At 38.7% G+C, this 16,176-nt stretch overlaps 1 protein-coding gene across 1 annotated transcript in view; it reads right to left on the reverse strand.

The window, feature by feature from the left end:
- Nucleotides 1-16,176, reverse strand: part of DMD (dystrophin) — a 396,717-nt gene that overhangs the window by 163,881 nt on the left and 216,660 nt on the right. The window contains exons 14-15 of the mRNA XM_026047293.1: nucleotides 14,210-14,330; nucleotides 13,188-13,456 (exon numbers count right to left, since the gene is read on the reverse strand). Coding sequence (XP_025903078.1) covers nucleotides 13,188-13,456; nucleotides 14,210-14,330 — 390 coding nt within the window. The remainder of the gene's footprint in view (nucleotides 1-13,187; nucleotides 13,457-14,209; nucleotides 14,331-16,176) is intronic.

The following is a 16,176-nucleotide window of genomic DNA, read 5'->3' on the forward strand; positions in this document are numbered from 1 at the left end:
TTATTAGGGCTGGAACTTCAATTCCTAGAGGATTTAAGGCTCGTTGCTGATGCAGTTAATTCATCTATGTGACTTGATTCTTAACTTAAAAATAGCATTAAGCCTGCACTGGCACAAAGCTACTCTATCTTTCCTGTGTAGTTTGTAACTTGGGTATTTTATAGTGGCCCTCCATTTATTTGTTCCCACTGATAGGTATTTTTTAATTTCTGCTTAAATCCTAACGTTCTCATTCTCCCATTATTTCTTAGTGTTCAGGAATTTCTCTCATGTCCTTTAACCGCACACGACAGGTTCCATTGAATCATACAGCTTCCACGATTACCAGTCTCCCAAAGAGTTTAAAAGATTCTCTTAGATGCTTTAAGTGCCAGCAGATTGCTTTCTTCCATATTCTAGGAAAAAAATGTATCTTTCACTGTTTTCATATCCCAACAAGATAAAACACAACATAATCTAAATCCAAATAAGCTAGTTGCAGGTCATTTTCTGTACATTTTCCATTAAATTTGCTTACATTTTGTATGTTTTGTATATCCTCTTGAAAATCGGCAAATAACTATGATTTAGCCGTCCCCCGTTTGCAGAATACCAAACCTATTAATGAAAAGTTCATGGTTTATTTATACATGGACAGTTTTGTGTGTTTTTTTTTTTTTTTTTTGATGTCCTTCCTCCTGTATTTCACATGCCATATTTTTTTAAATGGTCCCTACTATAGTATATGGAAGAGCACAGAATACTTCTTTGGAAGGCTGCCCAGCATTCAGAAGAGAATTAAATATGAGGACCTAGAGTCACCTAGAGAGGTGTTGTTTGTCAATGCCATGAAAGGACATGTTTTTGTTTAGGATCCATAAATCAATTGCTTGAAATCTGAAAGGAAATTCTGGAATCATCTGAGTAAGAGAGTAAATAAATAGTAAATGAGCTTATTTCAATAAGAATAGAGATATTATCTACTTTGCTGGCTTTGGGGAGTTTCCATCACAATATTTGTAACTGAAAAGTCACTGACTGTACACTTCACATTTTCAATTTCTTAACCCCTCTCTCCCTCAGCCACATGTGCAATAGCTCGATAACAAGTCAAACAGAGAATTCAGGAATCCAACCCAAAATAAATAATCAAGTGCCTGTAACTTCTGGCCCACCAGAGTAAATGGAACTGTGTGACTAAAACACAGTCTACCACTACGAAATACACCCTGCAGAGGAAGCTACTCTCAAAAAATGATTCTTCCTTGTGCACAAAGGAAAAAAAAAAGTAGTCAAATACAGGCTATCTTTAATTTATTTTTTGCCTCTGCAAATTGGCAGGGACCATTAAAATCACTTTCTGTCTTGCTGCCTTCATTCCAGCTGATCCCCAGATCTACCTTACGTGCCTAAGCGCAGTCCAGAAGAGAGAATCCCAGGGCCTTGTCAGGACACACAGCCACTATGCAGCTAAACACTCACTGCATCAACAAAACAGCCACAACAGGGTGCACATCCTCAGCCACATATTCTCACCAACAGCTCCACAGTATTGAGACTGAGTTTAGCTGCATTTGTCTGAAAAAGTATGTATTAAATAAAGTTACCATACAATATGCACTCACAATTGCTATACAATTGCTTGATCATGACATTAAAACAAGTTAAGGAGCTCTGCATTTCTGATTTTCAGAAGCAAACATTATTCTTCTTACTGCCACTTTCTCATCTGAAATATTTTTGCCATGAGAATAGCATGGGATTAGACTTGTGTTTTGTGCTGCTTCTGTCCATCTTCTCAACAGCACTGTGAGCTGTGTTTATGAATTTAGGCAAATCTCTGTTAGATCATGTGCAAACAGTTACGCCTGTGCTATCGCAACATTCAACATTCATTTTTCACTGTCTTTCCCTGATTCTGACCCCATTAGTAGGGATTCAGCCTCCTTAACGTTCTCCCACAGCTGCACCAGCAGGGGCTGGGAACTGCAGCAGATGTGCAGCAATCCCTTCCTTTCTTGGAAGAAGGAAGCTGAAGGAAAGAAAGTTCATCCTACCAGTGCACCAAGTGTTTAAAATGCTCAAAAGCAGCTTCTGAGAGCGAGTCTCTATCTTTTCCTTTGGCTACAGAACAGGTATAGATGCGCATCAAAGATGTTAAAGGCAATTTTTTTTGATCTCTGCATAGTCACCTTTTAATCGCAATTATTAGAAGGCTGTTTTGAATATAATTAATTAATTTATTATCATTAATAATATAATGATATGTGTTTGCTTTGAGCACTACATGGGAGACCACAACAGATCTCACGGCCTTCCTGTCTCCGGACCACAGCAGGTTCCCAGCACGGCAGAGCCCCTGTGCCCAAACAGGGAAGCAGGCATGGGACACAACACAACAGCCCGTGCTTTATATTTAAAAGAGGACGAGGTGGAACAAACCATCACGTTCTCCCCGTGACAGTCCAACAGCCTCCACTGCTTTCATTCAAGCGGGGTCTACATCTTCCCTCATGGATCTAATGTACATGAACGCAAGAGGGGTTTGTCAGCTGCTAGTTCAACATGTGGCACTTAGCTTCCTTTTAAACCCACACTGTATTTTTATTTGATTCCAGTGCTCCTGGGGCAGGCACTGTTGAAACAAGATAGATTTTAGTGGATTTGATTTTCCATCCCATATATTGTTATAAACTCAGAAATGACCAAGGAAAACTGTACCAGAGCAGAATATAAATCTGCCTCTGGGACAGCAGCAGTGAACAACAGAGGATATCAGGGGAGAACAAAAACCAAATGCCCTTCAGTATTTCCCATACCATTCTGAATTCTGTACTTCTGAATAAGAAAAAACATGAACTGCTTCCAAAGTTTTCTTCCTAAGATTTTGGAAATTATTTCCTTAAAAGTATGAACAATAAAATTCAAAATAGGACTAATAAAAAAGACTGGCATGTATTACTTTTCATCTTTTGTCATCTTTCAAAGAGAAAAGCAATCATTTGGAGCAATGCTATATTTAAAAGCAGACAGGATTTATTAAACAGATGCACACTAACGAGAGAAATAGTACCAAAGCACTAAGTGTTTCAAACTATCAGGATTGTTATGAATTCCTGACATTTTTTCATCAACAGTTGCTATGCAGTTTTGCAGTCCCCTGTTTCCTTAAATAGAGGCAGCCTATGCTACAGCCATGTCATTACTCTGAAAAACTTGTTCTCCTCCATGGAGGGAAAAGAAGAACTAATCAAATGCAGCCTGGAATTCATTCTGGTAGGTGAAGTACAACCACAAAAGGGCAAAGCCCCTCGCTACTGAAGTGCCTGTGCATCGTTCTGGGCTGATTTTTGCAGGTAACCAAAGTCCCCCCTCAGTTACTGTGTGACCAAGAAGTCAGGCAGGCAGCAAGGAGCCCAGGTGCCCGAGAACTGCAAGTAACCTGAGGCTTTTGGAAGTGTCACCTGGAAGCCTAACACACACAACACAGGAAGCACACAGAAAATACAGGGCAGTCTTTACAAATGAAGATTTTCCTATGGAATTGGTATGAGCCCTATGGTATTGAGCAAAATCACCATCACCAAAGCTAACAGCCCTTGAAAAGCTACAAGCTCAGCTCCCTGAGTCTCAGCCAAACTTATTTTAAACCTTTGGTAGCAAACCATCTATCTAATTAACTGGTAAACAGTGTATAGTAAGCATATCCAAACATGAAAAGATAGATAAATCATCTGTTTCCCTGAAAAGCCCTTTCAAGTAACAGCCTCACAGGGGTTCTCATGGCCCTGAGAAAACAGTTACTACAGAGAAAATCCCTGTTGTGTTGTAAGGCAGCACGGTGGTCTGCAGGCATCCTGCAGACACGCAGTACCACACGGACAAGAAGAAAAGAGAGCAATGGAAAACAGGAGGACTGCAACAGCGGTGTCCCGGGACTGCAAAACACCTGGAGCTTCCCGACCTCAGCAGGCAGACACCAATGCTCAAGGGAGGAGGAGGGATTCCTCGAGTGGCCACAGAAAAGCTTAGCTTGGACTCTACCAAGACACAGATCACACTCTGACAACTCGACTAATATTATAATGATTCAGACAAGAAGCTCAAAAGCTTCTTCATAACTTTCATAATGAAAAGCCTATCCAGATCAAAAGTTTTTCTGTTTTCTCCTCTTCACAACGTGGAACACAGATTACCTGGAATAGGTGAACATTTCTTTAATTTTTAACACATAAATATTTCACAATGTTTAGCAGTAGTAATTATGGTTTTCGGCAAAGTGGACAAAATTCAGCACTTAAGACCTTTCAGAAGGAATTATGACAGCCCATCAGTGAAGAATTCAGGTCACTGTAGGCTCTGTTTTGCAACTCCTGAACTACTGTTGCACCTTCAGCCTCTGTCTTTTCACCATTCCAACATGAACCAGAAGGAAGGGGGTAAAACGCCAAGTCTTGAGGTGGGGCTTCCTTGCTGCCTTCTGTCTAAGAAGAACATCCACTACAGCATCAAAGGAGGGTATCCCGTTCTAAATGTGCATATTAGGTTAAGCCAGAACAACTTAGATTTTTAAGTTCATTCAGAAAGGAAGAATGCTAAAAGAAAATACCAAGGATGAGGCAAATAACCCCAGAGAATGCGGCCCTGGTGGGTCTATAGGGAGAGCAGGCGGTGGCTCTGGGCAACAGGCAGTTGCACCTCTTGCTGAAGCCAATGAAAACTGTGTCATTCTTCATCCTGTGGATAATCCAGTCCAACTAAAATAAAACAATTTGTTAGTAAAAGCTAAAGAGAATAAAAATAATCTGAACTTCACTGCTGTCTGGACAAGTTAGTCTCAACAACTCAATGGCCCTCCTTGCAAACTGGGGATAACACCACTTTCATGGCCATTTCAGAAGGAAGCTGAGAAGATTAGCTCATACTATTTTGAACATGGGAATCACTATGGGAGTGTTAAGTAGCGGCTATAAGGCTCTATTATGGGTTAACCTGAGACCAAAAAGAAGAAACAAAACTCTAGTAGGCTTCATATATATGAACACCAACACGAGACAAGTACGGTACAATGTGTCATTGACAAACAGTTGCAAGCAATCCCATGTTCCTTGTACTCCCTACTTCAAGTAAGCAGTCCCAAACAATCCCCACGTACCAGCAGATGAGCTTGATAAATTCACTTGATTTTGCTCGTTGACTTGCCTACGTGGCAGCAAAATTATCATTACAGAATCTGCATACTTCATAGGTACAGCTCCCGCATACTTAGTACCCTGAATCCTTAAGAGTGATTAAGAATAAGAGAGTCAATTTTGTAAAATAAAAGATTTCATTAAAGAAATAATACCAACATATTTCTTTTTATGGAAAGAAAATTGTCTCATCACAGAAAGCAGACAGCATTAAAACCTATCTCTAGCTTTCCTTGTCCCTGTTCCCTTGCTCTTGTGCATCACTGAACATACATTTTTCTGGTTTTATATTCCTCTCTGGTAGGTCCTTCTGTTTTACTTAAGAACGTTTCAGTAGCAGATTACACACAGCTGATCAATATGACACAGAATTTCTGTTATAATTGGATCTTGGAGGTATTTTTTTCTCCCTTTAGCCACACACCTTCCTAAGCCATACTCACTTGGAAATACTGAACAAAACAGCCCTACAATAACAAGGAAAAGTTGACTGCAGTTTTAACACTTCTCCTCTTAGATGAATATTTCCATTTCCAGAATAGTACAGAAAGGAACTTTCTGAATGGAACCACCACAGTTCAAGAGCATCCTTGAGGTATCCATGAATGTTAACTCCTCATCATCAGGCTAGACTTTATTTCCTGTGTTTACCTGACAAATGAAATAAACCCCAGTTTTATGCTACGCTAAATGCCAGAGCCCAGCAGGCAACGGCAATGCCAAGTAGGTCACCAAAATATCAGTGTTTAAATATCAATGCTACTTCTAAAAGCTCAAGTCCCAATTCTTATTTTGGATAAACTGATAAAGAGCAATCTTGTAAAAATGCTCTGGTCTGACCTCAATCCTGAGCTTCAGAGAGAAAGGAAGGCAGACAGAGGAGTCCTCAGCCAGGTCTGAGTCACTTCTCGCAGCAGGCTATCAGAGGGCAAGATCAGAGATTACCAATACTTAAAAAGGCAAATTGGGCCTGCAGCGGTGCACGGTGAGCTCCCACTGAAGTCAGCAGGGCGAGTCCCTGCAAGGTAAAATTTGGCTCTAAATGACATCTGCTGGTCTAATAATAGTATGTCTTAGAAGAGGGACTTGAAGCCAGCAAAGATTTCCATTTTTACTGGTCACCTGTTCTCTGCAGAACTTAGAGCAGTTTTTCAACCCTTTTCAGTGCCAAGAGAAAAGCCTAATATTATTTAGGCTAAGGCCCTATTATCAAAGGGATAACAGTTACGCTGTTTTATCAGTATTTGTGTAAATAAATTCATGCACAATAATTTTCAAGTAAATATTTACACCCAAAGTATTATTTATTTTAGTCTTTTCATGATGTAAGATTGTTAATATTTATATTACAGAAAGCTAGATATTAAGATACCTAATATAAGCTATTGCAAGAATGAGTCGCCCATAAATACTTTTCAATAGAATGCTGTACATGCAAACATCATTAAAAATAAGAATGAAACTAATTATGCAAAAAACAAAACAAACAAAAACCAAGGTACTGAGAACTTTCTTTGGAAAATTCTTTTCAACTCTTACGTATTCATAAACATACAGATGTACATACACATATGCACACATATACACACTCACAAACACACGTATGATGTAATCTCTATATAATATGAGAAAAATCTACATAGATGCTAATAAAACTCTCTTAAGTTACATACTAGTGTCCAGAGTATAGGGCTGACCACAGCTCAGGTCGGATCAACCAACACATACAAATTTTTCTCACAAATACTAGTCACAAAGTTATGATAAACAGAAAAAAAAGTGGTAAAATATATGAAATATTTCATTTCAAATACACTGTACTGGTCCCATGAAGCTTCTGTGTAAAGCTGCTTGTTCTCATTCTCCTTGCAACTGGACTTCAGTCTGTAGCTTTTACCTTTAATGAATACCAGCAGACTGTTTTATAAAGGTCTCTGTCCAGAGTAGCCTCCTTCTTCAACTCACGTCAGGCCAGGTAGGTTGCTAGGGGCACACGTGAAGAGCATGGTGGATTTAGGGAACACTGAAGCAGCCGGAGTCCGTGTCCTGCTTCCTTTGCTAAATTTTCCTGTTTTGCTGGGGGTTCAGAGAAGACCTTGCAGTACAACAGTTACAGTTCTCAGGACAGCTAACTAAAAAAAACATCATCTTTGTTCTTTGCTAGCAGAGCAACATTACCATTTCTGTCCCACAATGGTGCTGCTGTTCCCTAATAGTCAAGGGCACTCGCAATTTTAAAGACTACTCTAGGATTTCACTTCCCTGCCTACCCATCTTCTTATTCCTAAGGAAGAAAGAAAAGAAACCAACACATTTTGCTTAAAATAGGCAGCATGATGGATTAAAAAATATGTAATTTAGTCTCCATAAAACATTCACTGTAATTAAAGTGGTAGCATCTAAGCAGCACATCAAAACCACAGAGCTTTGTTATTGCAAAAGCAAATGGGCAGAGCGATGGGTTGCTTTATGTATTTAAAATGGGCTTAGTTATGGGTTACTGCCATAGCAAACTCCCCGGTCTTGTGACTGATTACACGGCAACAACTAAAGCAGATGAGATTTCAGATCAAATTTGTATCAGTCACAAATGTGGTGTTATATATTAAATAACCACTCATGATTATATTTCTTTTCATGGCAGAATGTAATTTAACTCATAAACTGTTAAGCTGAGATTAAAACACCACAAAACAAGGCCAAATAACTTTCATCTTCAACAAAATAAGAACCATAGCAGAACTAACTTAAGCAGGTAAAAGTACATGATGAAGTGCTCCATGGTTTTTAACTCAATTTAATATTTAAAAGAAACCTTAGAAAATTAAGTGTGCCTCCAACAGTGACAACAGAACAATGCTATTGAACTCTCTATTGTATAAAAATGCATTTTTTTAGAAATAAAAACGGTATGCCAGGCTGTACAACCAGCTAGGTGAACTGTTGGATAGTCTTTGATGCAGCCTGAAAGCTGATTCATTAACAGATTCAACGACCTTTGGCAACTGCTTTCATCACAGCAAACAATACAAAACTTTAAATTTACAGAAATATACTTCAAAGCCTATGTAAATAATGATATCTGCAGGTTTTCAAAGTGTCCAAGTGGATTTAGACAAATGAAATCTGTATTTCATATGAAATACACATGAAAAATGTTTTTTTATATCCATCATCAAGGAAAGAGACTGTAGAAAGACCTCCAAAAGGCTCTGTAGGTGAAATAATGACTTTTTAGCATACAGGATGGGCTGTAGGAGGTCTGCTGGCTACACAGAGAGCCCTCACTCTACTTTCACATTATCACACAATGAACAGGATCACGGACATCACCCTACAGTCTGCTCCGGGATGAACCTTGAGCTGCTGACAAATAGCTGGCTCAAGTTCAGCTTGTGCAATAAATCTTCCACGTACCTACATCTTGCATCGTTCCTATATAGCTATTCAAAACTGGTCTCTTTACACCCACTAAACACATTGTTTGCAGTGGATGAATCTGGATTATTATTGTCTTATTTTCAGGTGTCACTCATTAATTCTCCCACATCTGACCTCTACTAGTTCCTACCAAAATACCATTCTTCCTTCAGCAACGACAGAATATTATCTTAAGCATCCCAAGCATTACCTGAGTACCTCAAATAATTTTGAGGGATTTTAATATCCTATGTTATTGTGAATGCGAATTTCTATACATTAGCAATTCAACCACTCTGCTCTCAAAACCTCCACTGAAGGCAGCTTTCCACACAGCTTCTTCACAATAGCTCGGTAAGGGTCCATTTTTCTGAAACTCTCCCTTTCAGCACAGGAGTAGCTGAATAGCATGAAAATGAAGTATAGAAGTATATAGAAATTTTTTTTTTCCTTATGAGCTGCCTATGCTTATTCAGTGTCCATTAGTTCAGGTTGCTGATTTAGTATGAAAGTGTTTGTAAAAATACAGTATTTTAATCTTTCCTTGAAAGAAAATCTATTTCGTTTCTTTCTTTTACCACACACTGACACACCTGAAATTGGACCAGTTATTTTACAGGGTTCCTTCTCTTGCTTTTTGTCTCATTTAGAGAGGGCATGCCTAGGGATCCACAAAAGGATTGAGTGCACACGGAAAATGATTTTGGAATAGACAGCAAGCAGGTCAATCCATTTCTCAACTCTGCAAGTGCAAATTCTGTTCCGCTCACAAATTAGAAGAATGTTTCAGGTGGACACTTTCCAGTGAATATTTGTCAGAAACATGAAGTTGGCCACAACTGTCAATTACACTGAAGAAAGCCTGGAATAAACACCATGTAATTCAGGTCTGATAGCTCAGGGAGAAAAGAAAAACAAAACAAAACAAAAAAAACCCCTTCCATATCCTTCTATCTATAAGTATATTTCATATGCTTCATAAACTTTCATGTGCACTTCTCCTTGCCATTTGCTTCAAGATTTTGTAGGAAAATAAATAAGAAAACACGTAATAGGCCATAAAAAAGAGATTTTGAAAGAAAACTTATTGCCTCCATGAAAATATTTCTTAAAATAAGTATATTAAAACCTCCATTTCATATGCAAAGTTCATAGTCATTCTGTGAAGCTTCTTTATTCATAAACGAAAAAGGGCATCTGCAACCACCACCACCAGCTCCAAGCAGGCAACCTGCCTCTGAAAGCTGCTCACAGGAAAATACAAGACTCATCTCTCTCAATTCTGCTCTGCTTTTCACAGTGAACAACCACCACACTCAGTCAAGGTGCCCTCTTTATGTGAAAATAAAGGAGAATAAATTTTATCACATAATGGAGTTACTTGAATATGGGGTGGCACAACTCAGTTTTCATTTGGCAGGTGTTCTGACACATACTTCTATTGCAAACCATAGATATCCCGTTCTGTTCTTGAATTTATTTATTTTAACAGTGGTCTAGATAAATAAATCAGAAAGCAGCTTTGTTCCCTCACGAACTCTAAGGGCTCTGCTGCTCACTTACAGGGCTGTGCAAGTCTGAAAAGTGAATAGTCAATAACTGAAGCCATTTTATGCCAGTAGTCCGTATATGGTAGCACATCAGTAGCGTAATTGCTTTGCACTATGTGCTCATTAGCACACTGGAGTATCTAAACTACCTTTACTAATAAATAAAGTGTACCTTTAAAATTATGTTGCCCTCACAGTCACAAAGTTTTGGATACAGCATCCCAAAATAGCACCTTCTTCTAGTTTTTAAAGGATTTCTCTGAGCTTAGTTGTGTCAAAACCAGGACTTCTTCAGAGGACTCCTGTGAATGCCCCACAGCATCGCTCCTGGCCAGTACCAGTATTTCTCAGCGCAGAGGGCTGCAGCTGGACAGAAGGTCTCCAAGGCCACAGACATCTAATGACAGTTGCACAATAGTAGCATAGCCACAACCTGAGCAAAAGAGGGTGTTTGTTTTCTCTGAAGAAAGAGCAGAAAGGCAGCTCTTCAAGTAAGAGCCTACCGAATGGCTGGGGGAGGGATTATGCCCTATAGGAAGAGCAGGAAAAGCTTAATGTAATGAATGACCCTGTGTGTGCAGGGGGTTGGACTAGAAGACCTCTAGAGGTCCCTCCCAGCCTTAAGGATTCTATGATTCCACGACTCCATGTCAGCCTGGGTGCTCTAGTCAGTTTGAAGGACAGGATTTTATAGTATTGACTGACAAACATCTCTGTAAAGAGCAGCAGAAATTCAAGGTCATGCCTAAAATACGATCTGAGCTACAATCAAAATAAACAGCCAAAGGATATGAGGATACAAGGGGACAATTCATAGATTGATCTGGGCTAGAGATAACTTTAAGACAGTTAGGTGACAATGGATTTAAAGGGACAAGAAGATCTGCTTGGAATAGAGAAAGGGAGAGAGAGAGAGACGTGTGTCATTAAGAAAGTAGGTTGAGCTTCAGTTTGCAGATAAGACTATCCACCCGGGAGAAGGAAAGAGGGACAATAACAGAGAAAATAAGACTGAGATATAGCAATCTCTGAGGAACACACTGCCTGCAGAAGGTCTGTGGTTTGTAGCAGATTTGTGGGGAGCTTTGGGAGACTAATTCTCCCTTTGCCTCTCAATCTGAGCTGAATATCAGCACGTGCTTCCCTTAAGAAATTTCTCACTTGCATTTCAACTTAAATCAGCATAAAATGGTTATTTTAGAATTACAGAAATTATGATTCATGATTTGTAACTTTCTAAGAATATATTTCTAAGAAAAAAATACTGATGTTGTAAATAGGAAGAAATATACATACCCTCATTTATGAGAACAGGTTTCAAACTGCAAACACAAGTGGAGCTTTCTTGCTGGTTATTCATTTAACAAATGTGAACAGATTGCCCACAGTACATGCCTTTCTCTTTAGCACCTAGGTTGGCAATGCACTTCTTTAGAAGAGCCTTAAAGAGCCTCTAGGCAACACATTTTGAGACAGTTACTGTACTTTTCAGACAGTTAATATCATTCAACTCTAGGCACATTACCCAAGTTTTACGACTCATCATTACTCAGAGGCTGATGAAAGCAGAGTATCACTTAAGTACACTGTAATTGTAAATATGTTATGAAAAGTTATAGCTTCTCAGGACTGGAAGATATTCTGTATGCTTTTCTTAATTTACCATTTATCTTAGGTCTTAGGTAAGAATATCTTTTGTTAGGGCCAATATACCCATATATTTTAAGTAAGGTCTAATTTTATACCTTGAAACAAAATTTTTGGTTTCTGCTTGTCCCTACTATTAAGACTTCAGAAAGAATAAAGAGAAATCTATCATTACATATAACCTCAGGATTTCATAAGCTTCAGGTTTCCTTTTTATCATAGCCATTACTACACTTCTATTCTGTTAGTATGACAGATACTGCCTTCTTCTGAACTGTACCACGATTCAGCACTATAATTACAGAGTCAATCGTTACGGTTGCAGCTTTAAAACTAAGCAACATGCTGTGTTTTCTAGTGACAAGAGATACTCAATTTTTATGTTACCTAAGAAGACTCATTCTATTCATTTATGAGTTTAAATAAAAATAAAAAAAAAAAAAGATTTTGCAGCTGTTCATTGGTACCAAGTATTTTACTTTATTTGTCCTGTGCATTATTTGTACAGGATCCCTTAAATTTCTATGTGATTAAAACTCAAGGCCTTTGTGTTTTTTGTATAAGCTTTTTTTTTTTTTTTTTTTTTTTTTTTTCTGCCATTAGCAATTCTATGTCCTCTTCCTTATATCCCAATGTTAAGGTAAAGAAATTAAGAGTCCGTGCAGGTCTCTCAAGGTAACTGCGGTTTCCCACTGACATGAATGGAGCAGAGGCACTGGGTTCTTACCGCCAAGCTCTGGCCCTGGCAGCCATGCTGCATGAGGACAGGTCCTCACAAGTTTCTCAATTAGCAAGTCTTATAAAACAAGCCTCGAAAACAGACAAGCATTGAGATACCAATAACAGTGGCACTTTTCCCAGGTACTTCATTTTTTGAAACTGTCTTGAGTATGAGGTCAACTTGTCTAGGAGGACAGACAGAACATAACTTCAGAGTGATGTAACCAGCACCAAGACCATCTTCTCTACAAGCACAGGCACAACTGTGCAGGCATAAGGCGCAGGCACCACTATGCATGTTTCCTAAGAATAATAAAGGAAGGAATTAATTTTGCATGCCTTTACCATACATATGCCTATTTAATGACTCTATTTTTGATTTCTTTTGTCTTAATTCTGTATTTCCTGAGCTAATATTAAGTGTACTGATGACATTAGCAAATGCCTAGAGTGCCTTTTTAACCTATACCATGAAAATATATTCTTAATTTTTATTTCATTCCATTTTAATTGCAGAAATTATAAAACTCTTAAATGTTTCTGTATTTTAAATGAAAAACAGTGTAATTAGGAACTTATCACTTCTTTTATTTTAAAGGTTAACTCCTGTTTTGGGGGTCATGCAGTGAACCAGCCAATGCAATTTTATGTTCAAAAATACAGCTCCACTGAAACATACCTTGACTTTTTCTAAGTGATCCTGCAGAGAGTCAATTAGCAGATCGCCCACTGGCTGCCAGGATCCCTTGAACACTTCAGCCTGGCGCAGCTTCAGGTCCAGTTCATCCATTGCTTCTTGAAGCCCCTGCAGTCTTTCGAGGGCATCATCTATCTTCTTTTGCCAATCAGCAGAATTTATATTCAGCTTATCCCACTCCATTTTGACCTCATCTGCTTGCCTCCGGAGAAGTTTAGCGACATTCTGTGCCCTTTCCTCAGGTGATAACTCTAAATGTAAAATTCAAGAGACTTTTAGGGTATATTCTGTCTTAAAAGATAAATAACTGCCATCTGGGTATAGCTAAGAGGTTCAAAGCTCAGTAAGGGACTATTCATAACCCCAGACATCTTATTTCACTAATGTACACTAATTCAAAACTCCCTCAGCAAAATTAAGTCCTTCTGTCATACAGACCACCAAATATGCATTTAAGTACTTAAACGCATTTTTAAACTTCCCATTACACCTTGCACATGATTCAGCAAATAGTTCTACACACACCTAAGCACTGACTGCTGGGAATCATTTGCTGGAGCTGAGTGGATCTTGGATGTGGGACCCTGGCTGAATCCAACCCTCAAGGTCCAATGGGCACCTTTGATCTGCTTGACACCTGACACACAGTTTCTAAACAAACTGCTTTGAATCTGCTGCTTGAAGTACGATGTGAATTTTAGGTTCAACTGTGGCTTTCCTCAGTCAGTGTTCAGGCCTCAGATGAGTCTCCAGTTATACATGTGCCCAGAAGGGGCCCAGGAGGTTGAAAGCCAATCTCTGCATCTACTTATAAATATGCAGATTTATTTAGTTTTGCAGCGTTCAGAAGGATCACTAAGGGTTTCTTTCATCTGTATTTTTAGCTCAGTTTCTGAATGCTGGGATTCAACTTGGAGTACATAAGGACTGCTCTCACAGAGACAAGCAGGATCTGTTTAATCACTGCTGGTCATCACTGAGTTGTTAGAGCTTTCTTTGGTTACCTCTTGGCTCTTGGTGGGGCTTCTCCAGGCCCTCGGGAGGCTGCTCTGCTGGGAGCATTCGCACGGTCTCCAGCGCACTCAGGATAACAGGCTCCTTGGTTTTCAGCTCCCTCTTGAACGTCTGTGAGATGAAATGAAAATACCGTAAACGGAGGCATAAGGAAGTGCTGAGTGCTAAGCTCGTGTCTTGTCGCTTGAAGAACAAGATTTCCAACCCCAGCTTCCATGGCTGTTATCACAAATACTTGCCAAAAAATGTAAAGGAGAGAATCCTGAGGTTTTGATTAACTTGAAATGTTTCCAAAGGGCCAACTGCACTGTCAGCATGTAGCAAAGCACCCAAGGCTGCTGATTAAATCGCTCCCTGAGAGAGGGGCCCCTTGGCTGATTAACACCAAACTCCAGGAGCTGGCTGGAAGGCACGAGGCTTCGGCTGGCTCTGCATTGAACCACGAATGCTCCTTCAGAGAGACAGATTTCCCACAATGTGATGGAAGATCCAAAATGTCTCATGACCAGCATTTCACTGTCGCTGCTGGCAACTAATACATCATAAGGGGTGAAAAAAGGAGTCCTGCCTTTAACAGTGAGCACAGGAAAGAAAAACCCAAAAGACAAACAAACAAAATATCCAGCGTATCCTCTCTTGACTACTACTGATGCAGCAGCAGCTTTTCCAAATATAAATGAACTCAGGAGATTCTCAGACGAAGAATTGAGGCCAAGGTGAAAATTTAGAAATAGTCTAGCCTACATCTACTGTAGAGCTGGCTGTAACTTCAGTGCAAAACATACATAAAATTTGAAGGACAGAAAGTAGTCCTCATGAAGTAGTTAACTCCTACCTCCTTTAATTGTGTTTTTTTTTAGATAATTTCCATAAATTTGTGCTTAATGTTCCTCAGTAGTAAATTCTCCTTCATTTATAAGACAACACTATTTTTCCTTTATTCTCTCTGCTTTTCCTATCATTCTGTCTTCCTTGTTCCTGTCTAATTTTTGTTTCTTACTTGCTATATTGACATTGTTGTATTGACATGTTGTATTAAACGCATCTTTATCTTCTTTTACACTCTTTTATTCCAAAATTTTCTACTCTGTGTTTAAGAAATAAAAGAGGGTATACTGTTCTCCAGCATCACAGTAGTAAAACATAAAAAGTAATAGTGCAGTGTAGTAAACAAAATAATAGTGTAAAAATGAGAGTCATATTTCATGAGGATTAGGAATTAGAAAACTCTTTTTACAACACAGAAATTATACAGATTTGTTACATAATAAATTCAATAATTTAGTTACATTAATTATTAAATAAACTTTGGAGTACTACACAAACTAATGAAAGATCATAAATTCAGCATTAAAAAGTTAATTATAGATTGATTTATATTTGATATTTAATGCTATGTGCAGAAAATCCCTTTTCACGACCCACAGTAACTTGAAGTTTATAATGTGAACATTCACAAGCAAAAACACTTAATATACTTTAGGTAAGTAAACTGCAAATAAGCAAACTGAAGCAAATAACTACATTATTCTACTGCAAATATTGAAATGAGCTGTTTAATAACTGGTCAAGAACTAGCCATATATTTTTTAATTATGAAACCAAGACAAACATTTAACAAAGTATCCTGTCTTGAAGAAGACAAAAAATGTGAATTTTATGTCATGATCATCAATGGGACTGGGATCACAGAGGAGTCTATTGCTTGATGAGCATCTGTGACAAATGTTCTTAATTCACCAGTAACAGCCGACATTTTGACTTCCACAAAGAAGGAAGAGCTCTTGCAAAGCACTACAAGAACATTCCTGCTGGACACTGCTCGGTGTAAAAACAGAATGAGGCTCCTCCAGAAGCAAGACGGCTGAACTTCACAGAATCACAGAATCACAGAATATTTAAGGTTGGAAGGGACCTCTACAGATCATCTAGTCCAACCTTCCTGCTCAAGCAGGCA

This window comes from Nothoprocta perdicaria, unplaced genomic scaffold, assembly GCF_003342845.1.
Source record: "Nothoprocta perdicaria isolate Ctin4 unplaced genomic scaffold, notPer1 scaffold_49, whole genome shotgun sequence".
Taxonomy (NCBI): domain Eukaryota; kingdom Metazoa; phylum Chordata; class Aves; order Tinamiformes; family Tinamidae; genus Nothoprocta; species Nothoprocta perdicaria.